At 55.2% G+C, this 24,545-nt stretch overlaps 2 protein-coding genes across 2 annotated transcripts in view; both read left to right on the top strand.

The window, feature by feature from the left end:
- The window catches only part of NPC1L1 (NPC1 like intracellular cholesterol transporter 1), a 16,613-nt gene extending 5,524 nt beyond the window's left edge, over nucleotides 1–11,089 (top strand). The window contains exons 4-19 of the mRNA XM_032430568.1: nucleotides 93–265; nucleotides 402–530; nucleotides 731–913; nucleotides 1,377–1,491; nucleotides 1,617–1,744; nucleotides 2,071–2,208; nucleotides 2,405–2,494; nucleotides 7,040–7,230; nucleotides 7,410–7,534; nucleotides 8,009–8,135; nucleotides 8,214–8,269; nucleotides 8,995–9,145; nucleotides 9,264–9,495; nucleotides 9,583–9,696; nucleotides 9,775–9,937; nucleotides 10,626–11,089. Of these exons, the coding sequence (XP_032286459.1) occupies nucleotides 93–265; nucleotides 402–530; nucleotides 731–913; nucleotides 1,377–1,491; nucleotides 1,617–1,744; nucleotides 2,071–2,208; nucleotides 2,405–2,494; nucleotides 7,040–7,230; nucleotides 7,410–7,534; nucleotides 8,009–8,135; nucleotides 8,214–8,269; nucleotides 8,995–9,145; nucleotides 9,264–9,495; nucleotides 9,583–9,696; nucleotides 9,775–9,937; nucleotides 10,626–10,816 (2,306 nt within the window). The 3' untranslated portion in view covers nucleotides 10,817–11,089. The remainder of the gene's footprint in view (nucleotides 1–92; nucleotides 266–401; nucleotides 531–730; nucleotides 914–1,376; nucleotides 1,492–1,616; nucleotides 1,745–2,070; nucleotides 2,209–2,404; nucleotides 2,495–7,039; nucleotides 7,231–7,409; nucleotides 7,535–8,008; nucleotides 8,136–8,213; nucleotides 8,270–8,994; nucleotides 9,146–9,263; nucleotides 9,496–9,582; nucleotides 9,697–9,774; nucleotides 9,938–10,625) is intronic.
- A 3,847-nt stretch (nucleotides 11,090–14,936) lies between these two features.
- The window catches only part of NUDCD3 (NudC domain containing 3), a 58,462-nt gene continuing 48,853 nt past the window's right edge, over nucleotides 14,937–24,545 (top strand). The window contains exons 1-2 of the mRNA XM_032430511.1: nucleotides 14,937–15,231; nucleotides 19,298–19,599. Coding sequence (XP_032286402.1) covers nucleotides 15,040–15,231; nucleotides 19,298–19,599 — 494 coding nt within the window. The 5' untranslated portion in view covers nucleotides 14,937–15,039. The remainder of the gene's footprint in view (nucleotides 15,232–19,297; nucleotides 19,600–24,545) is intronic.

Here is a 24,545-nt window from a genome sequence, read left to right as displayed (position 1 = left end):
GGCTGGAGTGGGGGAGGGGAGGAGGGATGGGCTGGAGTGGGGGAGGGGAGCAGGGGTGAGGAAGAAGGGTGGCTGAGCATTTCTCATCCCAGGGAAGGACTACTCTGAGGCAGAGGCCCTGATCATGACCTTCTCCCTCAACAACTATGCCCCCGGGGACCCCCGGCTGGCGCAGGCCAAGCTCTGGGAGGCGGCCTTCTTGGAGCACGTGAAAGCCTTCCAGCAGCGTACAGCTGGCAGGTTCCAGGTCGCATTCATGGCGGAGGCAGGTTTCAGGGTCCCTGGCTCTGCGGGGGGGGAGGGCCCCGGTGGGGGGGCCTCGGGTGGGTTCCTCCCCTCCCGCAGCCCCGCTGGGGCTCAGGGAGCCCCTGGGTCAGTGCCGTTGGGCTGTGCATCCGCAGCGCTCCCTGGAGGACGAGATCAACCGCACCACGGCCCAGGACCTGCCCATCTTCGGGGTCAGCTACATCGCCATCTTCCTGTACATCTCCGTGGCCCTGGGCAGATACTGCAGCTGGCGCCGAGTGCCGGTGAGAATTCGGGGGGCGGGGGCGCGGCGGGGTGGCTTGTCCGGACATCCGGAAGCTTCCCCGCAGGGTAATGCTTCTTGGGGGTGTCCCGCCCTGGAGCAGACAGAGCTGAGCTTTAGAACACCCCACAAGGCGTGCTGCGGGAGAGGCGCGGGCTCCCGTGGGGTGCAGCCCGGGGGCTGAGCCTGGTCCCATGGCAGGTGGACTCCAAGGTCACGCTGGGCCTGGGCGGAGTGGCGGTGGTGCTGGGAGCAGTCACGGCGGCCATGGGCTTCTTCTCCTACCTGGGCGTGCCCTCCTCCCTGGTGATCCTGCAGGTGGTGCCTTTCCTGGTGCTTGCCGTGGGGGCCGACAACATCTTCATCTTTGTTCTGGAGTACCAGGTGAGAGGGCGGGGGGGGTCTCTCCCTCTCGCTGGGGCGGCCCTGCACCCCCCGGGCTTCTGGCCAGCTCTGCTCGTGCATGCACGTCCCAGGTTCCTGTAGAGATCGGAGGGTTCCGGGTCATCTTCATAGCGCGTGTGTCCCCTGCACTCGCTCTCCCTCGGGCCGTCATGCCCTCTATGAGGGTCACAGTCTCCTCCGGGGCATGCCATGGACGCACAGTCCAAGTTGATTTAGGCTCTCCTGTCGGTGGACATTGAGGGACCCGGGGATATGTTGGAATAAGCAGGCTATGGACATCCCCAAACGCGCCAAGCATGTCTCTGGGCCAGACCCCGCGAAGTGGACGAGGCAGAGAGCAGAGCGTTCGCGGGGGTCTGCTCCTGACGAGGGTGAGCGCGGGCACGGGCCAGCTCCCTGCCCATGGCTGGCTCTGGACCCTGTCCCTGATGTCCCCACTCAGAGGCTGCCTCGGAGGCCCGGAGAGCGGCGAGAGGAGCACATCGGCCGCGCGCTGGGCAGAGTGGCCCCCAGCATGCTGCTCTGCAGCCTGTCTGAGGCCATCTGCTTCTTTCTCGGTGAGCCTGGGCGGCCCCTCCCCGCCAGGCCGCAGGAGGGCTGGGGGCACGGGGTGTGGGCAGCCCCCTTCCCTCCACTGCTCTGAGCAGACGCCTCGCCCTGAGACTCACCCCTGCACCCCCAGGGGCCTTGACCCCCATGCCAGCTGTGAGAACCTTTGCCCTGACCTCCGGCTTTGCGATCGTCCTCGACTTCCTGCTCCAGGTGTCCGCCTTCGTGGCCCTGTTTTCTCTGGACAGCAGGAGGCAGGAGGTAGGTGTGGTGCGGGACCCAGGGCCCCGCCCGGCCTCATCTCTGCGGGGCCACGAAGCCCCCAGGGCCCCATAGAAAAGGTGATTTAGGGGAATATGATCAAACCTGCAAAGTACAAAAGGTCGAGAAAAAAATGGAAGTGAGATGTTGACGGGGAGCTAGCGTTTCTGCGACAGTGCAAAGTTTAGAGGTGTTTAATCAAGATAGAAAAACAAACAACACAGCACTCTGGCACATCCCCTTGCGAGGCACTTCCGCGGGGGGCGGGGGGGGAGGCAGTGCCCGGGGCTGCTTTGGGGCCACCCGGAGGGACTGCTTCCCTCTAGGCCTCCCGGTTGGATGTCTGCCCCTGCATTCGCATCCCGAAGCTGCGCCCACCTGACCAAAGCGAGGGGCTCCTGCTCCGATTCTTCCGGAAGTTCTATGTCCCACTCCTGCTGCACCGGGTCACGCGCGTGGTCGTGGTGAGTGGGGTGGGAGGCACAGCTTGGGGGTCCTCCCACCCCTGGGGCAGCGGGAGTGGGAGGGTCTGCTCAGCCTGGCCCCTGGTCCTGCCTGCCTGCGAAGGGGTCGACAGCTTGCCCCGGCCCCGGGACTCAAGCACAGGGGCAGCTGGGATTCAAGTCTGCCCAGCTCCAGAATATCCCCCTACTTCCTCAGCCGCTGCTGTTCATGGGCCTGTTTGGAGTGGGGCTCTATTTCATGTGCCACATCAGCGTGGGACTGGATCAGGAGCTGGCCCTGCCCAAGGTGAGCCGCGCCTGGTGACCTCTAGTTAGTGGCCTCACTCCCCTGGGGTTCAGGAGGGTCAGCACACACGGCTGGTGCAGGGCAGGGGCCAGGGGCTTGGCGGGCGGTACAGGGCTGTTCACGGTGCTGACCTGGGGAGGGAAGCTGAATCAGTTCATGAATGCCCAGGCCCCATGGGGCTCTGTGGAAGGCAAGACCTCTGTGGCTGGAGGAGTTGGAGAGCCTCGTGGGTAGAAGAGAGGTGTGAGGGGCTGGAGCATGTGTAGGATCTGAGGAGGACAGCATCGAGGATGATCCCACCTGCCTGTGGACCCCCACCAACCCTCCTGTGGTCCCCCCGTGCTGGTGCCCACCATCTCCTCTCCGTCTCCGTGGATTGGACGTCTCTCAGCACCTCCCAGAATGGGAACCCTACAGTGTGTCCTGTGTGTGTGGCTCATTCCACTCAGCATCACATCTTCCAGGTTCATCCACGCTAGAGTAGGTGTCAGAATGTCCTTCCTCTTCCAGGCTGAGGATTTTCATACACATACCCCACATTTTGTTTATGCATCATTTGTCTGCTATGGACACAGGATCCTTCTGGGTCTGAGCGGCTGGGAATGAGGGTGCCGTGAACACGGGTGCACATCTGTCTCTTCCAGAACCTGCTTTTGGATGTGTTCCCAGAGGTGGAACTGCTGGATCAGATCATAATTCTAATTTTAGTTTTTTGAGGACCACCATACTGTTTTCCACGCAGCTGTTCTGTTTTATGATCCCCTCTATGGCTCTCTAGGGGTCCGATGTCTCCCTGTCCACGCCAACACTTGTTGTTTCTGGCTTTTTTCTTTTTCCGTTTCAATGGCAGCTGTCCTGACGGGTGTGAAGTGGCATCTCAGTGAGGTTTTGATCTGCTTTCCCTGATGAGCAGTGATGTCGAGAATCTTTTCATGCGCTCATTGGCCATTTGTGTGTCTTCTTTGGAGAAATGTCTGTTCAAGTGTTTTGCCCATTTTTGAAACACCTTGCTTTGTTGTTGTTGTTGTTTTGTTTCTTTGTTGAATTTTGGGAGTTCTCTAGATATTCTGGGTAGTAATCCCTTATCAGATACATGATTTGCAGATTTTTCTTCATTTCTATTGGTTGCCTTTCTACTCTATCGGTAGTGTGCTCTGATAAACAAAAGTTTTTAAGTTTTGTGGTGCCTGGCTGGCTTAGTGGGAAGAGCATGTGACTCTTGATCTCAGGTCATGAGTTCAGGCCCCACGTTGGGTGTAGCAATGACTTAAAAATAAAATCTTTAAAAAAAAGTTTTCATTTTCATCAAGTACAATTTGCCTATTTTCCTGTTTGTTAACTGGGCTTTTGGTGTCATTCAAGAAATAATCACCAAATCCAGTATCTTGAAGCTTTTCTCCTATGTTTCCTCTAAGGGTATTACAAATTCAACTCTTAAGTGTTGGATCCATTTTGAGTTAATTTTTGTACATAGTTATGTATATTTTTTTCTTTCCTTTTTTTTTTTAAGTAGGCTCCAAACCCAGTGTGGAACCCAGCATGGGGCTTGAACTCATAACCCCGAGATCAAGACCTGACCTGAGGTCAAGAGTCAGATGCTCAACTGACCAAGCCACCCAGGTGCCCCATAGTTGTGTATAATTTTTTTATTGTGATTATATTTTTAATGTAAAAAATTATCATACCTGTGTCACAAACACTTCGTTATATAATTGTTTTTCTCATAGATTGCATAGTCACTTCATTATCTGACTAGAATGAGGCACACAGAAATCAAAGCATTAGTAAAAGTTTTACATTAGTAAAAGTTAATCACAGAAGAAAATGTACTTACATAAATGAGATAACACATTAGAAAGAGTATATATCTATATTTGTAAAGAGATATAGATATTTTGATAATCATTTAAGAGCATATAACCAAAATTATGTATATGTAATTATATACATATATATAACATATATGTATGTATTAATTTTTTTTTAATTTAAGGTCAATTTGGTTAATATACAGTGTATTATTAGTTTCAGAGGTAGAGTTCAGTGATTCATCAGTTGCATATGATACCCAGTGCTCATTATATCACATGCCCTTCTTAATGCCTATTACCCAGTTACTCCATCACCCCACCCACCTCCCTTCCAGCAACCCTCAGTTTGATTTCTAGAGTTAAGAGTCTCTTATGGTTTGTCTCCCTCTCTGATTTCATCTTGTTTTATTTTTCGCTCCCTTCCCCCGTGATCCTTTGTTTTGTTTCTTATAATCCACATATGAGTGAGATCATATGGTATTTGTCTTTCTCTGATTGACTTACTTCATTTAGCATAATATCCTCCAGTTCCATCCATGTTGTTGCAAGTGGTAAGATTTCATTCTTTTTGATGGCTGCATAATATTCCATTGTATATATGTACCACATCTTCTTTATCCATTCATCTGTCGAAGGACATCTGAGCTCTTTCCACAGTCTGGCTCTTGTAGACATTGCTGCTATAGTTGTGTATATTTTTGAAGGTCCAACTTCATTCTTTTTTGTGTGGATGTCCCATTGTCCCAGCACCATCTGTTGAGGAGACTTCCTTTCCCCACTGAATGGCCTGGGCTCCTTTGTCAAATTCCATGTCGCCATATATGCCTGGGTTTATGCCTGGGCTTGCTCTTCCATTTGGTTGGTCTATGTGTCTGTCTTCATGTTGGCACCTCACTGCTTTGATTACTGTATTTTTGTGGCAAGGTTTGAAATCAGGAAATGTGAGTCCTCCAACTTTTTAAAAAAATTTATTTATTTATTTATTTATTTGAGAGAGAGCGAGTGAGCGCGGGGAAGAGCAGAGGGAGAGGGAGAATCCCAAGCAGAGTGCCCATTGAGTGTGGAGCCCAATGGAGGGCTGGATCCCACGACCCTGAGATCACGACCTGAGCCAAAATCAAGAGTTGGACTCCCAACTGACTGAGCCACCCAGGTGCCCTGAGTCCTCCAACTTTATTCTTCTTTTAAAGATTGTTTGGGCTATTTGGAGTCCCTTGTGGATTTTAGGATGGATTTTTCTATTTCTGCAAGAAAGGTCATTGGGATCTGGACAGGATTGCACTGAATCTGGAGACTCTCTAGCGGATGATAATCAGTTTTCTGGCCCACGAACGCAGATGTCTTCCTGCTTATTTGTGTGTTCTTTAATTTCTTTCGGCGATGCTGTGTGGTTGTCAGCGTGTAGTCCATTCACCCCTTGGGTGACATTAATTCCTAAGTACCTTATTCTCTTTATGCTATTGTAACTAGGCTTTCCCTAGTTTCCTGTTTGGATTAGTCAGTGCTCATGTATAGAAATGCAACTGATTTTTATGTGTTGATCTTGTAACTTGCAACCTTGCTCAATTTATTTACTTGTTTTAAGGGGTTTGGGGTGAAATTTTAGAGTTTCATGTATGTAAGATTATGTAATCTATGACCAGAATTTTTCATGTAGCCCTCGTACTTTCCAGCTCCAAAATTCCTTTCTGGATTCTGTTTTATGTTTTCTATTGGTTGATCATTCCATTTTGTCCATACTTTCTTTTCTTGGCTTTGTCTGGATGCCCTTTGAGCATCCCTAAGGCAGATGTTTTAAAGTGTCTGTCTGATGAGTGTCTGCGATGGTTGTTGTTGAGAAATGGACAGTTGAGTCTTATCGTATCTGATCTCTAAAGATCAGATTCTCCCCCTTCCCAGGGGGTTTGCTTTAAAAAAAGAAATGTGGGCGCCTGGGTGGCTCAGATGGTTAAGCGTCTGCCTTCGGCTCAGGTCATGATCTCAGGGTCCTGGGATCGAGTCCCGCGTCGGGCTCCCTGCTCCTTGGGAGCCTGCTTCTCCCTCTGCCTCTCTCTCTCTCTCTCTGTCTCTAATGAATAAATAAATAAAATCTTTAAAAAAAAAAATAAATAAATAAAAATAAAAAAAGAAATGTGATTGTTGCTGGTGTCTCGGTCCTGGAGATTAGCCTGAGGCGTAAAATTAAAGACTTATCAGATCTTTTCTGAGCCTGAGCCTTTCCCCGGTACCCTAACGTACGGTGACTTCTCTTGTATTTGTGATTGCTTCTGAATGTCCCATTCCTTCTACGTCTGCCTGCCAAAAGGGGGAAAAGGGAAAACATGGTGAGGAAAATTAATAAACCTGTCACTAGTCACTTAAACATCTCAGCAGGCGTGCCAGCTTGAGGAGGGGGCTGACGGCAGCAGCCCGACTCTGCACCACTGAGATCGGAGCAGTGCTCAGCAATCAGAGTGCAAAGCCATGATCTTTAGGGGCCGGGGTCCTCCTGTCCCACGCTGGGCTCCACAAGCTGTGTGCAAAGTGCCTGCACGTGGCCAGCCAGCCGGTACCATGCTGAGAGCTGAAGGCGATTGGCACTGACCACTATTCAGCTTCCAGGCCTTTCCCTGGGAGCTGCAAGCTCTCGGCAGACCCCGGAGCTCCAAACTATGTCTATCAGACAGGTGCTTCTGGCGCAGGGGTGTCCAGGTGGGGGGATGGATGCCTGGTACCTTCTGCTCCGTCTTCTCAGGACTCATACCTGCTGGACTATTTCTTCAATCTGAACCGCTACTTTGAGGTGGGGGTTCCAGTCTACTTTGTCACCACGGGGGGCTACAACTTCTCCAGCAAGGCGGGTATGAATGCCATTTGCTCTAGTGCGGGATGCGACAGCTACTCCTTAACCCAGAAGATACAGTATGCCACCGAGTTCCCCGAGGAGTGAGTGCCCCAGCCAAGCCCTGTCTGTGCCCCCCACCCCCCCTTCCGGACTCCTTGACCTCACCCACCTGTCCTCCCGCTGCCCTGTGCCTGGGGAGGAGGGGGGCGGGCCCCGGAAAGGACTCACTACCTGCCCAGCAGGTCCTGCCCCCCCCAGCGTCCTCTCCCCTGACCCTCAGGTCTTACCTGGCCATCCCCGCCTCCTCCTGGGTGGATGACTTCATCGACTGGCTGACGCCATCCTCCTGCTGCCGCCTTTATGCCTTTGGTGCTCATAAAGGCGAATTCTGCCCCTCGACCGTCAGTGAGTCAGGGCCTCTGGGGGCTCCCGGCCTACCACAGCTTGGGGAAACTGAGGCAAGCGAGGGGAGCATGGCTAGGCCCTCTTAGCCCCTCCCGCACTCTCGCAGGGTCAGTGAGGGTGGGGGCACAGGCTTGGGGCACGTGTGGGGGTGAGCACCCCCCGAGTTGTGATCTCACGGGTGGTGGAAGGGGGAGAGCCGAGTGTAGCATGTGGCTCTGGCCCCAGAGTAGCTGCATCTGTCAGCGGAGTGGGGAGGCCGAAGGGGGTCATCTCTTGGCCGTACACTTGGCTTCCTCACCTGCTATAGTTGCTGGTGGTTTCCATGACCTAGAGGGGAAGCCCTCCTCCTCCAGAGCACACGTGCCACACGCGTGCTGCATGTTTTGGGGGCGGCAGGTGCCTGGGGACCTGGATGGGGATGGAGGGCTGCCCAGCCCGGGGGGGCACTGCCCAGAGCCCCCGCTGTCTTTGCAGACTCCCTGGCCTGCTTGAAAAACTGCATGAACTTCACACTGGGCCCTGTCCGGCCCTCAGAGGAGCAGTTTCACAAGTACCTTCCCTGGTTCCTCAGTGACCCGCCCAACATCCAGTGTCCCAAAGGGTAAGCCTGGGTGGGAAGCACAGACGGTCTGCGAGGGTGGCCGAGGTCCCTGATTAAGCCTTTGCTCCGGCCTTGCAGGGGATTGGCCGCGTATAACACCTCTGTGCATTTGGGACCCAATGGCCAGATTTTAGGTAAGTGTGGCCTCACCCGGCAGGGAAGGTCAGAGTTAGCTGCCCTGGGGGTCACCACAAGCCCCGGGGAAGAGCCTCTCAATCTGCAATCTTCTCCCCTTCCTCCTTCATGGGGAGTCTTCCACCTGCCCTGGCCCTGTCCTCAGAGGCCATGTTACCCAGCTCCCCATTCTCAGACTTCACCCGTCTGCCCTGCTTCCTTCTCGCCACCCCCAAATCCTCAGTCAGCGAGACACTCCTGGACTCTTCCAGGGCTGGGGGGTCAGCCACACCCCTTACTCACATGCACCAATCACCACAGATGTGGGCAGCTGGCTAAACGGATGACGATTGCCCCTGCCCTGCGGTCACCCTATCAGCTGAACCGCTCCTGCATTTCTGTCTCCCCTTCTGGACCTTCCCTCTAGGAAGATGCACATTGGAAAAGTAATTGACTTAATTTGAAAAATCCAATGCGTGTTTTGAAACCCTAGAGCACAGCATCTGGGTTTATCTGGGCGGTGTCTTTAGGGTGCACCCGGCAGAGGCAGGCTGGGCCCGGGGCTCCCGCGGCGGTAGGACCGGCTGCAGGGCTGCAGTGTGAACCCCGCTTGCTCACAACGGAATATTCCATCGGGGTGGCCTCCCAACCCTGATCGCAGTCGGGTGTGCCCCAGGGTCTGAGGGTGCCTGCAGCGGGCTCTGACCTTGCCCTTCCTCTGTTCCTCTGCCCCCCGCGGGTGCAGCCTCGCGGTTCATGGCCTACCACAAGCCGCTGCGGAACTCACAGGATTACACGGAAGCTCTGCGGGCGTCACGCGCGCTGGCGGCCAACATCACTGCCTACCTGCGGCAGGTGCCGGGCACCGACCCGGCCTTCGAGGTTTTCCCCTACACGTGAGGCCCGGCGGCGGGGGCGGCAGGGGCGGCGGGAGCGGAGAGGGTCCCCGGGGCGCGCCGAGCCCGACGCGGGAGGCCACGCGCCCCAGCGGTGACAGCGCTCCGCCCCCCGCAGGATCACCAACGTGTTCTACGAGCAGTACTTGAACGTGGTCCCCGAGGGCCTCTTCATGCTGGCCATCTGCCTGCTGCCCACCTTCATCGTCTGCTGCCTGCTGCTGGGCATGGACCTGCGCTCGGGCCTCCTCAACCTGTTCTCCATCATCATGATCCTCGTGGACACTGTGGGCTTCATGGCCCTGTGGGGCATCAGCTACAACGCCGTGTCCCTCATCAACCTGGTCACGGTAACCCGTCCTCACCCGACACTCTGCTGCCTTCCGGAGACCCCGCGCTCCGGCCCTTGCACGCCTAACGCCCCCCTCTGCCCCCAGGCGGTGGGCATCTCCGTGGAGTTCGTGTCGCACATCACCCGCGCTTTTGCCGTCAGCACCCGGCCCACCCGGCTGGAGAGGGCCAAGGAGGCCACCGTCTTCATGGGCAGCGCGGTGAGCGGGCCCGCCGCCCCCCTACCCCCCTCCGCCCGTCGCCCCGTGCCCGGCCTCACGCCTGCCTGTGACCCCCAGGTGTTCGCTGGCGTGGCCATGACCAACCTGCCCGGCATCCTCGTCCTGGGCCTGGCCAAGGCGCAGCTCATCCAGATCTTCTTCTTCCGCCTCAACCTCCTCATCACCGTGCTGGGCCTTCTGCACGGCCTGGTCTTTCTGCCGGTGGTCCTCAGCTACCTGGGTGAGTGCCCAGGCGCCTGCGCGTGGGGGCAGGGCCTTCCGCACCCCTGCAGCCAGCAGGGCGCCTCCCACACAGCGGCCCCGCCCCCTGCACCCAGCAGTCCCAGCCCAGCAGGGCGCCTCCCACACAGCGGCCCCGCCCCCTGCACCCAGCAGCGCATCCCAGAATGGCGCCTTCCACACAGCGGCCCCGCCCCCTGCACCCAGCAGTCCCCGCCCAGCAGGGCGCCTCCCACACAGCTGCCCCGTCCCCTGCACCCCTCAGTCCCAGCCCAGCAGGGCGCCTCCCACACAGCGGCCCCGCCCCCTGCACCCCGCAGTCCCCGCCCAGCAGGGCGCCTCCCACACAGCGGCCCCGCCCCCTGCACCCCTCAGTCCCAGCCCAGCAGGGCGCCTCCCACACAGCGGCCCCGCCCCCTGCACCCAGCAGTCCCCGCCCAGCAGGGCGCCTCCCACACAGCGGCCCCGCCCCTCCTATCGCCCCCCACATCTGTCTTGCAGAGCAGATCCCCGCCTGCCTGGGCACCCCTCTCTCCCTTCCCCCTGGAACGCCCGGTGGCAGCCCCCAGCAAGCCCTCCGTGCTAAGAGAGCCGTTCCTCCTCCCGCTGACAGACTCCGGGCGGGGAGGAGCCTCCCGCTCAGCACATGGCCGCCCTGACCGCGGTCCTCTGTGGCTGTTCCCCTGCAGGGCCCGATGTCAACGCAGCTCTGGTGCTGGAGCAGCAGATGGAAGAGGCTGCCAGGGCCAGGATGGCCTCCTGCCCGAGCCACCCGGACGCGACGTCCGCGGCCAGCAGCACCTACGTCAACTACGGCTTCGAACATCCCGCCGAGAGTGGCCTTGACGGTTCTCTGCCCCGCAGGGGACACGAGTTCTGATGACACCGGGGGCCACTCGGGTTCCCTTCCCCTGTCCTCCCCACAGGCTCTGGGAGAGGCTGTCCCCACGGGGGTGCCTGTGGTGGGACCTTCTCTGGCCACCGGGTTGTACCCATGAGGACATGGTTATGCTGAAGGCGGCGAGCGGCAGCATGGGGGTGACCTGCTCCTGTCTCTCGAACTTGGCGTGTGTCTTCCTCCTGCAAGTTTTTAAACTTTAATTCCATATATCTATATGTAAACAATATATAGTATTATTTCACATTTTAAAATGTTTCATAAATGGAATCATACTTGGCGTCCGCTTTTGCAGCGCGTTTCCCAGGCTACACACGTTAGATTTATTCACGGGGGACCCGTAGACCTTGCCCAGTGGTCGCGGTGGCCCCACTGGATTCCCCTGTGTGAGCCAACACAGTGGTTTTATCCCTTCCTCTGCTGGTGGGCACAATGCCCCCAATTACGTTTCCTCTACACCTCGATAATCACTCATATGGAATTCCCAAATCCCCAAATCTCTGAAAATCTAGTTTGTCTTCTTTTTCCTTTGTTAGTTTGGGACAAACTCATTTGGTGGCAAAAAGTGACCAGACAAGATGTGTCTATTTATATGCTTCATGAATGGGGTATTTATGCCCTTTGCTGTCCTTGATGGGAGTGGCCAGATATTCGGGCAGTTGATGAGCCTGATTACATTGTGTGCAGGCAAGGCCCTGATGGGGTGCATTATCTAAAACAGCCTAAGCATCATATTACTTTTCTAAAAGCCCAATTCCTGAAATTTATCTCACCCAGGGATTTCAGGTACAGAGCAGGAGCCTCTGTGAGGCTGAGCATGTATTTACCGGTCTCCTGGTGTATATGCGGGAGAGCTACCTGGAGGCGGTGTTGGCGAGGTAATGTAGGGGTACAGACAAAGCGAACCCCCAGAGCTGCTCCCCTCTTCACACCCCCACCAGCAGCGGATGAGGGGGCCTCCCTCCCTGGACCAACACCAACACAGTACATCCCACTTGCTCTTTGGGGGAAAGGGTAGGATTATGGATGATTATCTTTTTTTAAAATACATTTTTAAAAAGCAAACTTTTTAAAATTTTAGAATAGTTTTAGATTTACAGAAAAATTGCAAAGATAGTACAGAGAGGTCCTATAGACCTCACACCCATTTTACCTGATTAACATATTATATTAGCCTAGTACATTCATCAATGCACTGTTCATACACCAGTATTGATAACGACTACTCAAGTCCATGCTTTATTTAGATTTCCTTAGAGTCTACCTGGCATCCCTCTTTCTGTCCCAGGATCGCATGCAGGACAGCACGTGACATTTAGTTGTTATGTCTACTTAGGCTCTTAGCTGTGGCAGTTTGTCAGACTTTCCTTGTTTGCGATGACCTTGACAGTTTCCAGGAGGACTGGTCAGGCATTTGGTAGAATGTCCCTCAAATGAGGTTTGTCTGGTGTGTTTCTCCTAACTAGACTGGAATTATGGGGTTTTGGCCGAGACACCACGAGGTGGAGCGTCCTTCTCAGCAGATGATGTAAAGGGTGCAGGCTATCCCCGATTTCCCACTGCCGGCATGGACTCCTGTCACCTGGCCGAGGTCATGTCTGTCAGGTGTCTCCTCAGTAGTTACGCTCCCGCCTTCCGTGCTGTTCACGTGGTGCTATTTGGAGGGAAGTCACCATGTGTGGCCTACACTTAGGGAGTGGGGAGTTGTGCTCCACGTCCTGGAGGGCAGAGTACTTACATAAATTACTTGGAATTCTTCTCCACAGGAAAATAGTCTATTTCCCTCCGTACGTTCATTCATTCAGTGTGATATATACTGTATGGACCCACGGACATTCCTTTTGTAGTCTGGGCTCTAATATGATACTACTTCACTGTGTTGCTCAGATCGTTCCAGCTTGGGCCATCGGGAGCTCTCTCTGTAGGCTCCTATGTCCCTTTGTCATACGCCCATCATGGAAGGTTCTTCCTTTTTTCCTTGCTCTCGGCGCTACTAGCAAGTTGGTGCAGGTTCAGCTTGTGTATTTTCTGCCCAAGTCCGAGAATCAGCCATTTCTCCAAGAAGTCCTGGCCCTTCAGTTGGAGATGGGATTCGAACCCAGGATCTGGCACTCCGTGTGCACTTTGCTGCTGGGGCATTGCTGCTCTTGGGCTCTCTCAGCCGGGAGAGCAACCAAGTATATGTGTGTAAACTGACACACGTATGTGCCCATTTCTATAAATCTCTCTACGTGTAGCCATCTGTAGCCAGAGGAGGCTTAACTTAGGTTCATGCTGATGCTTCCAGCTCTAATTCATCGCCACACGAATCATTCTGGACTCCTCCCCGGCTTCTCTGTAAGTAAGCTCCCATGCCAGTAGTGAGAAGCCTCATTCCACCACCCGCACAACTTGCCTGATCGCTCACCTCCCTTATATGTGGGTAGTATCTTCAGATGATAGCCCACACCCCCACGGGAAACAACTTTAGGATGAAGCGTCTATTTTTAGCTCCCTTTGCCTTTAGTCTTAGACTCCGTTCATTTCCAGACGTACTTAGGTCAGCCCATTCAGTGAGGCTGCTTCACACATTTGTGATGTGATTTGTTTTGCTACATTCTGCATTCCAGTCTGGTGTTAGGAAATCATGCCTGTGAAAGATCCATTCAAAGTTCAGGACAGACCAATGGGTATTAATGTGACAATTAGGAAACACTGATTGATGTTTCAGGTTCCATATTACAGCTGTTAAGAAACTACCACCTGTTCAACTTTGGTTTCAAAAAATAATGCTCTTATTTGAAAAGACAATGAAAATACTCCTCTCATTTCCAACTACAATCTGTGTAAGACAGGGTTTCTTCATGTATTTCCATCAAAACAACATATTGCAATGCAGTGAACGCAAAAGATGTGAGAATCTTGCTATCTTCCATGAAGCCCAACAGTAAAGGGATTTGCAAAAATTTAAAACTATGCTACTCTTCTCAGTAATCTTAATTGCTTTGAAGAACATTATTCCTTCATAAAAATGTTAACATGTAATGTGCTTTTCATGGTTATTTAAAAATGAATAAATATTTAAACATTTTGTCAGTTTTAATATCTGATATGGTAACTATAAGAACGACCCACATAAAAGGTCTTTGGAGTCTTCAATAAATGTTAAAGTGAAAATGACTCCAAGAAGTTTCAGAACCACTGCCCTAGGGCAATTCATCTGGTTCTGACTTTATTTACAATTAATTAGAGCCCCTAGACTGTGAAGATACATGTTCATTGGTAGATATTAGTCCAGTCGAGATGCAAAGCATTTCTCTCCACTAGAGAAGTTAACCTACGGTTTTATCATTTTGTAGGACACCAGCCAGCTTTGTACCCAACCTAACAATCTTACTGTTTCTCCAAGTGTTTATAAATACCCAGTTCCTCCAAATGCTCTTGGAACCAGTCCTACCATATCACTGCTTCCTTCATTAATTCAGTCTCGTCGAACGACACCTTTGGCATGTGTTCACTCCGTGTCTGAATGGGCGTTATGTTGGGGCTTGCTAGGGATCGTGCCAGGGCGGACACCGAGGACCTTACGTGTGCCGAGCGTTATGCACGCAGACGATGCACACGCGAGAGCACGCTACCCACGCGTACATATGTGTGTCTCACGACGATGGCACGGCAGAGTCTCCACTCCGCAACGAGCTCTTTCCACTGAGTATTCGTGCCCGCTCGTCACCGTGCATTCACTCCCGGCGCCGTTAACCGGACACACAGCGCCCGCACCCTCCCCGCCCGACCCGCCCGCTGCGGGGACCCCGGCCCCCCAGACCGGCTCTCTACCCAGAAAGGGGCGGCGCCCCGCCCACCACGTGACAACACCGGGCTCACGTGACGCGGCCCAAGCCACACCCCTTCCGCCCGTTTGCAACATGGCCGCTGGGCGCTCTCGGTCCCGCCGTCCCGGGCCTTCTCGCGCCTAGGAGCCACTTAGGGGCTCGCGTGTGCTTCTCCGCGAGGTTGCCCGGGAAAGCCGGCCGGGCGGCGGGGGCGGGGCTCGCGGTACGGGCGCCCCGGCGCCACCCGGCCGGGCCCGACGAGCGGCGGCCGGGCGGGCGCGGGCCGGAAGTTGCGCTGGCGGCGGAGCCGTTACCGCAGCGAGCCGGAAGTGGCCGTGGGCCGGCGTCCGGGCAGCGCCCGCAGTGAGCAGCGTCTCTGCGGCCGGCGACGCCATGGAGCCCGGGGCGGCCGAGCTGTACGACCAGGCCCTGCTGGGCATCCTGCAGCACGTGGGCAACGTCCAGGACTTCCTGCGCGTGCTCTTCGGCTTCCTCTACCGCAAGACCGACTTCTACCGCCTGCTGCGCCACCCGTCCGACCGCATGGGCTTCCCGCCCGGGGCGGCGCAGGCCCTGGTGCTGCAGGTAACGCGCGGCGGGCGGGCGGCCGCGGGCTCGGGGTGCAGGGCGGGGGGGCCCTCCGCTCCCGGCCTCGGTTTCCCCCTCCGACGCTCCCCCGGCCCCGCCTCCCGCGGCCGCGCCCGCGAGCTCGCCGGGCCGCCGCTGGACTTCCTGGCCCGCGGGGGCGGGGAGGGCGGGGGTCCGGCGTGGGGGCGAGCCCGGGTCACAGCCGTCCCCGCGGGCGCGCTGCGTGCGCGCTGGGGACGGGGGAGCGGGCCTGATGCGGCGAGCAGGTGTTCGCCGACGGTGCGTGCGGCGGCCGAGCGCCGGCGATGAGCCTGGGCGGGGACGAGCCTCTTCTTGGGACGTGCTGGCCGCGCGTGGTCCCGCCGCGGTGACGGAACCGTGCAGGGCCGACCGGGGAACGGGGTAGAGGCGGTGTCTGGAAGTCGGAGGAACGTCTTGCAGGGCAGGTGGGGTTGCGCCTGCTGGTGGGAACCCGAGAAGGTGGAACTGCTGGCGGCCCCCCCCGTGGCCCCGCAGGACTTTATATATAGTTCGCTGGGCGCCGGCCGATGGCGTCTCCTGCAGTGTTGCTGCAAGCGGCGGGTTGCGCGGGTGTCATGTTCCTCTGCTCGGGTGGAGACGCAGAAGCTCGGTGTCGGAGGGACCACCGGCGGAGATAGGCTCCGGTCCGGGGCTTCAGTGGTCGGAAGGCCGTCGGACGGCCTCTCAGAGGCCCTTAGGGAAGTCAGTGCCCCTGACATCGATCCGGTCCGGCCTTATGTGGCCGATGAGGTGCCTTTTCAGCAGGGTTAGGTGGTTTCTCCAAACTCCTCGTGGGGCTGGAACGCAGAACCTCATCTTCGGGGTTCCAGATCTTTCCGCTCCGTTATTTGGTCCACAGCAGGGTGGGAGGACATCAGTAGCTTGCAGGAAAGACGCGGAGCAGCAGAAAGAAGGTTTACTGAGCACCTAGGATGTACTGGTTTCCACCTCAGGTGTTACTTTATTTAATCCCACGAACCTGAAAGGTTGGCCTTTGCCCTTGTTTGACAGATGATCTGGTCACAGTGTATGAAATGGCTGTTATGTCTCAGACTTGGGGACCAGTTTAATTGAGGGATGAGCCGGAGATGATCTGTGGTTTCAAACCTGGGTGACTGGGATGATGATAATGTGGTCACTGAACGGTGCCCCGAGTTGAGGGGGGGAAGCTCAGTTTTAGACAAGTTAGAAAAGCAGACGGAAGTCCCTGCTCGCGGGCTTTTGGAACCATGGGACAGGGTGTTGCGGGAGATGAGGAACCCGAGTGGTTTGAGGGAAAGAAGAGCTGACCGTGGAGGGCAGCACCAGGGGGATGATCTCGGTGGAGGGACGGGAGAAGCGGGGGGCTGCGTGCGCGGTGGGGCATGAAGGCAGTGGGCAGGGCAGAAGGGTCCACAGAAACCCAGGGGCCGCTCTCCAGCGTTTCCCGGAGTTGGTTCTAACAGTCTGCGGTGCCTGAGGACCTTTAAGAGCAGACGTGCCCCGGGTGTTTGTTGGGCCGCTGAGGGCGAGTCCCGGGGAGCTGTTCTCTGCTTGATCCCCTGTGCTCGTCCTGGGTCCAGTGTGAGAAGCCTGCTTGCTGAGGCCTGTTGCCCAAGCATCGGGAAGGACGGCTCATGTGGGCCTCACCGAACCTGCTGGGAGAGTCCTCTGTGTCAGCAGACACGGTCGACGGGAGGGCACAGGCCTCCTGCCAGCCCCACAGAGCTGTGCTTGCAGAGCGGGGAGCCACGGGGGCGGCGAAGCAGGCGACAGGTTAGAGGAGGGCGGGGGGGCAGAGTCGGCACATGCCGTGGAGCATCGGGCCCTGCGTCCAGGGAGGTCCCAGGGCCGAGGGGACAGGGTTAGGATGAGGGCTGGGCCGTCAGGATGAGCGGCTCTGAGGGTGAAGTCCAGTGCTAGAAACACGGGGCTGGGAGGTGTCGGGCCGGGGCTCAGGTTCCCGGAGGGAGTAGACATGGGTCTGGGATCGATGCCTGGTTTCCGCCTTAGCGTCACATGGGTCTTCCCCTGCGTGTGTGGCCTTTCTGTGGAGTGCCACTTGGATGAGCTTAGTTTTTCCTCATCTTTGAAACGTCGGTGCCGCCTTGCTCACAGCATCTTCCTGAAGGTTTTGAGAGAACGTAAAAGCATTTGGCGGAGTTCAGTAGTTAGTGGCTTTCTGTTTTGTCTTCCTGCTCTGTGCAGGGAACGGGACCATTGGATAGACGTGTGCACTCTAGCCTCTTGGAACAGGGCTCCTACCCCCCTGTCACCACTTTTTTAGAGCAGTTTTAGGTTCAGGGCACAGCGGAGGGGCCGGTACAGAGTTCCCGGGCACTTTCTGTCTCCACCGGGGGGGCCTCTGCTGCGGTCCGTGAACCCGTGCGCCTTCCACCCCGGAACACCCAAGCCCTGGTTGGCTTTAGTGTTCTCTCTCAGTGATGCGCATTTTCTGCGGTTTGGACAGACCTATAACGACAGGTATCCACCGCACAGAGTATGTTCCACTGCTGGAAAAATCTCCTGTGCTCCACTTACTTGTTCCTTCCTCCCACCCCATCCTGGCCACCACGGATCTTTACCGTCTCCGTTGTTTTACCTTTTCCAGAATGTCCTAGAATTGGAATCATGCAGAATATGTATAGACTTTTTTGATTGGCCTCTTTGACTTAGTAACGTGATTTCAGTTTCCTCCAGGTCTTTTCACGACGTGATAGCTCATTTCATTTTAGCACAGAGTGATAAATACTCCCTTGTCTGGATGGACCGTTCACCCCCTGACAGGCACCGTGGTTGCGACCGAGTTGTGGCGTTTATGAATGACGCTGCTGTAACACCCGCGGGCAGGTCTCTGTATGGGTGTGTTTTCAGCTCCTCTGGGGACATAGCAGGGAGCAGGGTTGTCCCCCTAGCCCCCCGAGGAGACTCTCGCAGCCGTTCTGCCGCCGGCTCCCGTGGACGGCCCCACGTCTCAGAGCTGTGGCATTCCTTCCCGTAGTCTCCTGGGGAACGTGCGCCTGTCTTCAGGGTCTGCTGCACAGCCCCTTCCTCCCAAGGAGCTTCCGTAGATTCCCGGGACGGAGTGTGCATCTGTATGCTTATTGGGAGGGACCACAGCTGCTCCTCACGCCCCTCCTGTTGGCACTGCCGCGAGTGGGTCTGTGCCTGTGAAAGGTGCACGCAGAATGCCGTGTTTCCGGTGTCCTTTGTGAGTGGAGAGTCCCAGCGCTTGTATGGATGTCACTGTGTCCCAGGAAAGGGTAAGGGCTGGTCCTCGCACCACAATCGAGTTCTTAGAGGGTGGGAGCTGTCGTTTGGATTTTTTGTGTTCCTTGCCCGTTGTAGGCACATGGTTGTTTGTGGAATTGATTGCCATGTTCTCTTTCTTTTTTTAAAGATTACATATTTATTTATTTGTCAGAGAGAGAGCGCGCATTAGCAGAGGCAGAAGCAGACTCCCCGCTGAGCAGGGAGCCCGATGTGGGACTCGATCCCAGGACCCCAGGATCATGACCTGAGCTGAAGGCAGACGGTTAACTGACGGAGCCCCCCAGGCGCCCCCATTGCCAGGTTTCTGAGAGCCACACGTCCCCTGCACCTGTGCAGTGTGGGGAGACAGCAGCAGCCTGGTTCTCCGGCTTATGCTTTGTGGTTTCAACTCGATTCTCATCTTCTCTTCTTGAGCCTGAATTGTTGGCACCTTTACAGCTCTTGGTACCAGGATGGTGTGTTCTTTCCGTGGCAAACGAGTCTTACTGGGCGGTGTGAATGAAAGGCGGACAGACCACGTAGTGACGCGTCCTTGGGTCCCCGGAGTTGGGCTCGTGGGCATGTAGGTGTCGTGGCGTACAGGGTTTCACTTCTGCTGGTGCTGGAACGGCTGTTAAAGATTGCCTCGGAGCAGCTTCGGGTGAAGTTGAAGTGTGTTTGCGTTGTGCCAACGTGTTGTGGTCTCCTGTTCTGTCATCCTCTTCTGAACCAGAGTTTACTACCTTCCTACGGCACGTGTGGTCTGGTACTGGGCAGGCGAACTCACTGTTGGATTGCTCTTTGATTTTAGGTATTCACGGCCTTCGACCACATGGCCCGTCAGGACGACGAGAAGAGGAGGAAGGAGCTGGAGGAGAAGGCCAGGAGGAAGGAGGCAGAGGAGGCCGTGGCGGCCGCCGTTGAGCAAGAGCCAGTCCCAGCCCCGGGACAGGAGGTGGAGGTCGGCCCCGGCGCAGACTCGGGCGGGCCTCAGGGACCACCGGGCCCACGGGGTGCCGGGCCGGAGGCGGCCCCCAGCTCGGGCGAGGCAGAGCCTCCGGGGGCTCAGGCGGGTGCCGCCGAACTTCCGAAGGAACCCCCAGCTCTTCCCAAGTAAGAATTTCTACTTTGCAGTTCCTTTCTTGCTTGGCAGCGGGTGGTTGGTTTGGTCCAGTGTGGTTCTCCCGTGGTACCAGGCCGACTGTGTCCGCATTTATGTTTGTAAACTGCGTTACGGGGCTTTGGTCACACGGGACGGGAGGTCAGTTGGCTGCTGTCTTTTCCTCCCTCGAAGGCGAGGTAGTAAGCTGCCTGTCGCACGGCCAGCTCAGAGCCGCGGTTAGAGCACCGGGCGCCCGGGGCCTTCCCTGAGACCTGCCCCCCCGGGGGGCAGCAGCGGCTCGGGGTCTCGGCTCTGTCCTTTCTCTTCGGAGCACTGCTGGGGTGCGGGCCCCTGGTCCTGTCGGTGGCACGGGTGACCGTGGGCCCAGAGTCCCCTTGGAGACTGCCACTTAGTGAGTGGATTACCTGGCACGCAGTGTTACCTGTGGCTCGGTGTTCTCCTTTGTAAAGTGGAGGTGAGAGTGCCGGCCCTGCCTCAGGCTGCTGCCGCCGTCACCGGGGCCGAGGCCATGTGGCTGGCGTGACACCCTGGTTGCCGGTCCTTCAGCGCTCCACGTGGGTGCACAGGCTGCTCGCTCCCTGTGTGGGAGCCGTGGCGGGCTCTGAAAGGCAGCCTGATGCTCCCGGCCTGCTCCGTCCTAGCACAGTCCGCCGTCTTCCCTCTTGGATAGGACTGCTCCCGCCGTCGTCCCTCCTCTGTCCTAACTTCCCTGCGGTTCTCCCTTCTCCGTGCATCTCTCTGACCTGTTCCTGTGTCTCTGTGGTTCCTGGATAGCGAAGGAAAGCCAACAGTCTGCAGCGACGTAAAACGCAGAGTTGGGGGGGGATACATTTTGTGAAGCTGATGGGGGGCGAAGGTGCAGAGGCGAAAGGCCAGGCTGAACCATGGGGTTCAGAGACCGCAGTGTCGGGTGCACGAATGGGCTGGTGCAGAAGAGCAGGGCGTGGATATGGAACTCGGGTCAAAAAGGGGCAAAGTGGGGTCCGGGAGCTGGATGTGGACGGGTTCTTGGGCAGAGGGCAGAGATCCGATAGTTTCTTTCAGCCCAAAGAACTTTTTCCAACATTTCCCGTAGTGTAGTGCGGGTCTGCTGCTGAGGCATCCTTTCAGCTTTCAGTTGTCTGAAAGTCTTTATTTGATCCTCATTTCTGAGAATGTATTTGCTGTCTGTAGAATTCCAGGCTGACGCTTCTTTTTCACCACTTTAAAGAATTCTGTTGTCTTCTGATAAGAAGTGAGTGTTCTTCGTTCCCCTTTATGGGTCCCCTGGGTGCTTGTAAGATACTTATGATTAGTCTCAGCGAATCTGGTTACCACCTGCTTCGGGGTGGTGTTCTCCGAGTTTGCACCGCTGGGGTTTCTGGGCTTTGTTCTGCCCTGTTGCGTGTACCCCTTTTTGAGACTCTCTTCCTCCTTTGGAGCAGTTTCTGTTGCCCTGTCGTCGCCTTTATTGTCTTTTCTCCTTTAGTGTCTAATCCTCAGTTAAACTCCTCAGTATGATTTTATTTCATATAATGGATTTTTCGGCTCTGCATTTCCTGTTGATTCTCTTCTATGGCTTTGATCTCTACCTTCGTTGTTTCTCTTGAAGTTGTTTAATATGTTTGTAATAGCTGTTTAAAGTCTTGATCTGCTCATTCCATCATTTCTGTAATGTTTTGTTTTGTTGGCTGCTTTCTCCTGATTTTGGGTCACATTTTCCTTCTTTACATATCTGGTAATTTTTTTTTTTAAAGATTTTATTTAACTGAGAACGAGCCAGTGCGTGCGTGTGCAAGTAGGGGGAGAGGGAGAGAGAGAATCTCAAGCAGACTCTGTGTTGAGCGAGGAGCCTGACTCCGGGCTCGATCTCAGGACCCCAAGATCACAACCTGAACCGAAATCAAGAGTCAGACACTTAACCCCGCTGAGCGACCCAGGTGCCCCATAGCTGGTAATTTTTTATTGGATGCCTGCCATTGTGGACATTATGTAGCTGCATCTCTGGGTTTTGTTTTCTTCCTTTAAAGAGTGTTGAGTTTTGTTCTCAAAGGTAGTTACTTGCAGATCAATATGATCTTTCAGAAGCTTGTTTTTAAACTTGTGGGGGTGTGTCCGTAGCAACTTTGATTCTGCGGCTAGTTCTCCTTGTTCTAGAACAGGGCCCTGTTGGGTTCTCCCGAACGTTCTGCTGTTGCTGCTAGAAACAGGAACACCTCCCACCCCTTCGGTAGCTTTGGGGTCACGCGGGCTAGTTCCCAGGAGTGTCTGCCCTCCCCGTTGCGTCACACTCACGTGGGGACAGTTGACTGCAAAGACCCAGAGACCCTGTGCAGTTTTCTGAGTTCTTTCTCTGTGTAGCTGCCCTGTTCTAGGGGTCTCTGCATAAAATATTTAGATATCAGAGTGAAGACTGAGCATACAGTTAATCACTTTAGTTTTATTTATTCCAGCATTACTCGTTTCAGCAAAATTTTGGAAGAAAGTGCTGCATTTTCATTTGGGGAATGGTTATGGACATTTATAAACTGTTTTTAAAAAGCTGACATGTGGGGATTGTGACGGCCCATTTTCTGGGGCAGCCTGGCCGGGCCCCATCCCTGGGTGTTGCTGTGAGGGTGTTTGGTGGAGGTGCCCAGCGCCCACGACCAGGTGGCTTCAGGTAAGGGTCAGCATCTTAGGTGACCTGAGTGGGTCTTAACCGTCAGTTGAAGGGCCCTGAAAGCAGAGCCAGGGCTTCCCTGAAGCAGAAGAAATCCACGCCATGGACGGCAGCTTCACCCCCTTTCCGGCCTGCCCTGTGGGTTTTAGAGTGGCTCAGGCAGCCACCACGGCTACGTGAGCCCGTTCTGCTGTCACTCCCTGAATGTGTGTGCGGGTGGGCTGCTGGTTCTGGCTCTGGTGAACCCTGATGTTCGCAGATCCCCGTGTCCTGGAGTGTTGTGTGACAACCGCAGTTTTCAAAGGGATAATGGATTGGAGAACCTTTGAGGTTGTAGGCCTGCAGAGGAAAAGGCCGGCAGGAAGTCGGTGATGAGTAGTGGTTGTCAGGAAGGGGTGGACTTGGGTCTCATTGTCCTCGTGCCCCCAGTACTCTCTTTCCTAATTTTCCTGCAGTGAACATACATTTTATTTTGCTGATATTTTTTTTGCATTTTATTTATTATTATGTTTTAAGATTTTATTTATTTATTTGACATGTGGGGGGGGGGAGAGTGAGCACAAGCAGGGGGAGCAGCAGGCAGAGGGGGAAGCAGGCTGCCCGCCGAGCAAGGAGCCCGATGTGGGACTTGATTCCAGGACCCTGAGATCATGACCTGAGCTGAAGGCAGATACTTAAGTGAGTCACCGAGGTGCCCCCCCTTTTTTTTGCATGTTAAAAATAATGCTTACAGGAGCAAAGAAGAGCAAAGGGTCTTCGTCTCTGAGCGTTGACCCCCTTGCCTTCTCCTCTCTTTCACAGCAAAGTTCGGAGTCATCTTTCATCCATCGGTACAGGGATTGCTGGCCATTCCCGGCACAAGAGTGGATCTTGTGAGACAGTCATATGTCCCCATTACATTACAGAGGAGATTGGCTTATCATCCAAGGTCTTATCTTGACTCATGGAAGAGGAAAAGAAAGTGAGCAAATTATTGAAAAAATGGAAGAGTGGCTTAAGGCTCTGTGCCCAGCATGGAGCCCAATGCACTGCTTGAACTCATGACCTTAAGATCAAGACCTGAGCTGAGATCAAGAGTCAGACACTCAACCAACTGAGCCACCCAGGCGCCCCAAGAGTGACAAGAATTTTCAACAATAAGATTATTTTCTGACAGGACTAATAACTGTACTTTGACACGTATAGATAATTTTTAAAATTGTTTCTCATCAATTATCTTTGCTGTTCCTGAAGTCATGGCTTTCTTACTGCTCCCCAACGCTACCTCTAGGGCACGGGAAACAGGCCTAAAATGACATTAAAGAATTTGTATCAGTAGGAACAATTTTTATTACAAAATTTTTATTTTCTTGATGATATTATTAAAAAGTAAAAAAAGAAAGGAATTCCTACAAACCTTATTCAAAGAGAGGATTTGGTTTTGATCCCTGGGTTGGGAATGGCTGCCTTGTCTCACAGAGACCCAGTTTTTCTGTTCTTGAACCAACAAGTTGTGTCCTGGGCTAGAATCAGAGCGAGCTGCATGAGTTTGGTGCCAGCGTCGGTCCAGAGTGACAGGGGCGTGTTCCGGGAAACCTGGTGCCGCAGGACCGACCCTCCCCAGCACGGGCACCTTCTTCGCCTTCCGGTACTCACTGGCTTCCCGTGAAGACAGCAGGGGGTTGTGGCTCCCGTCTCCCGTTGCAGCGGGCGGGCAGTGTTGTGGAAGGTCTGGAAAGACAGTGTGGAAGCCATCCTCCTCGTTCTCCCTTTAGTGGTGCCCCTCGTGCCTCCCGTCAGTGCCCAAGATGGTGTGTCCTATAAACTGTAGCTCTCGGGTTCCGTTGACTGACTGACATAAGGTGGGGGCTCTGTATGTGAGCACACGGAAGCACTGCCTGTTCTGCCGCCCCCCCCCCCCCCCCCCGCACGTCCAGAAGCCACTTACCTGCAGTCTGGGCCCGAGCTGGCTAATTTCTGCTACTCCTGTTTGCCACCCCCTGCTGGTGGTCCTGCCCCGTCGGCCGGGAGAGTCACACGTACGCTGCTTGGATCTAAACAGGGTCAGCCTGCACACTAGGGCGGGAAGGGAGACCGCGCAGTGTCGGTTTCTGCGTCCTCCGCGTGCGTGTCTGTCGTCGGCTGTTTGTCGTGTGCAGCGCGGTACCGAGGCCTACTCACCGAAGCGTGGCGTGCCCGTCTGCAGACAGGCGAGGCTCCGGAGGCCAGGGTCCCGCTTGCCTCTTTGGAGTCACCCCGTCCCCATCCAGACCTTGCCAACCACAGCCGTTTTCTGCCCGAGTTGGTGCAGGGTAC

The sequence above is a fragment of the Phoca vitulina genome, unplaced genomic scaffold (genome assembly GCF_004348235.1).
Source record: "Phoca vitulina isolate PV1807 unplaced genomic scaffold, GSC_HSeal_1.0 scaffold44, whole genome shotgun sequence".
Lineage (NCBI taxonomy): Eukaryota > Metazoa > Chordata > Mammalia > Carnivora > Phocidae > Phoca > Phoca vitulina.
This window is presented reverse-complemented; position numbering and strand designations above follow the sequence as displayed.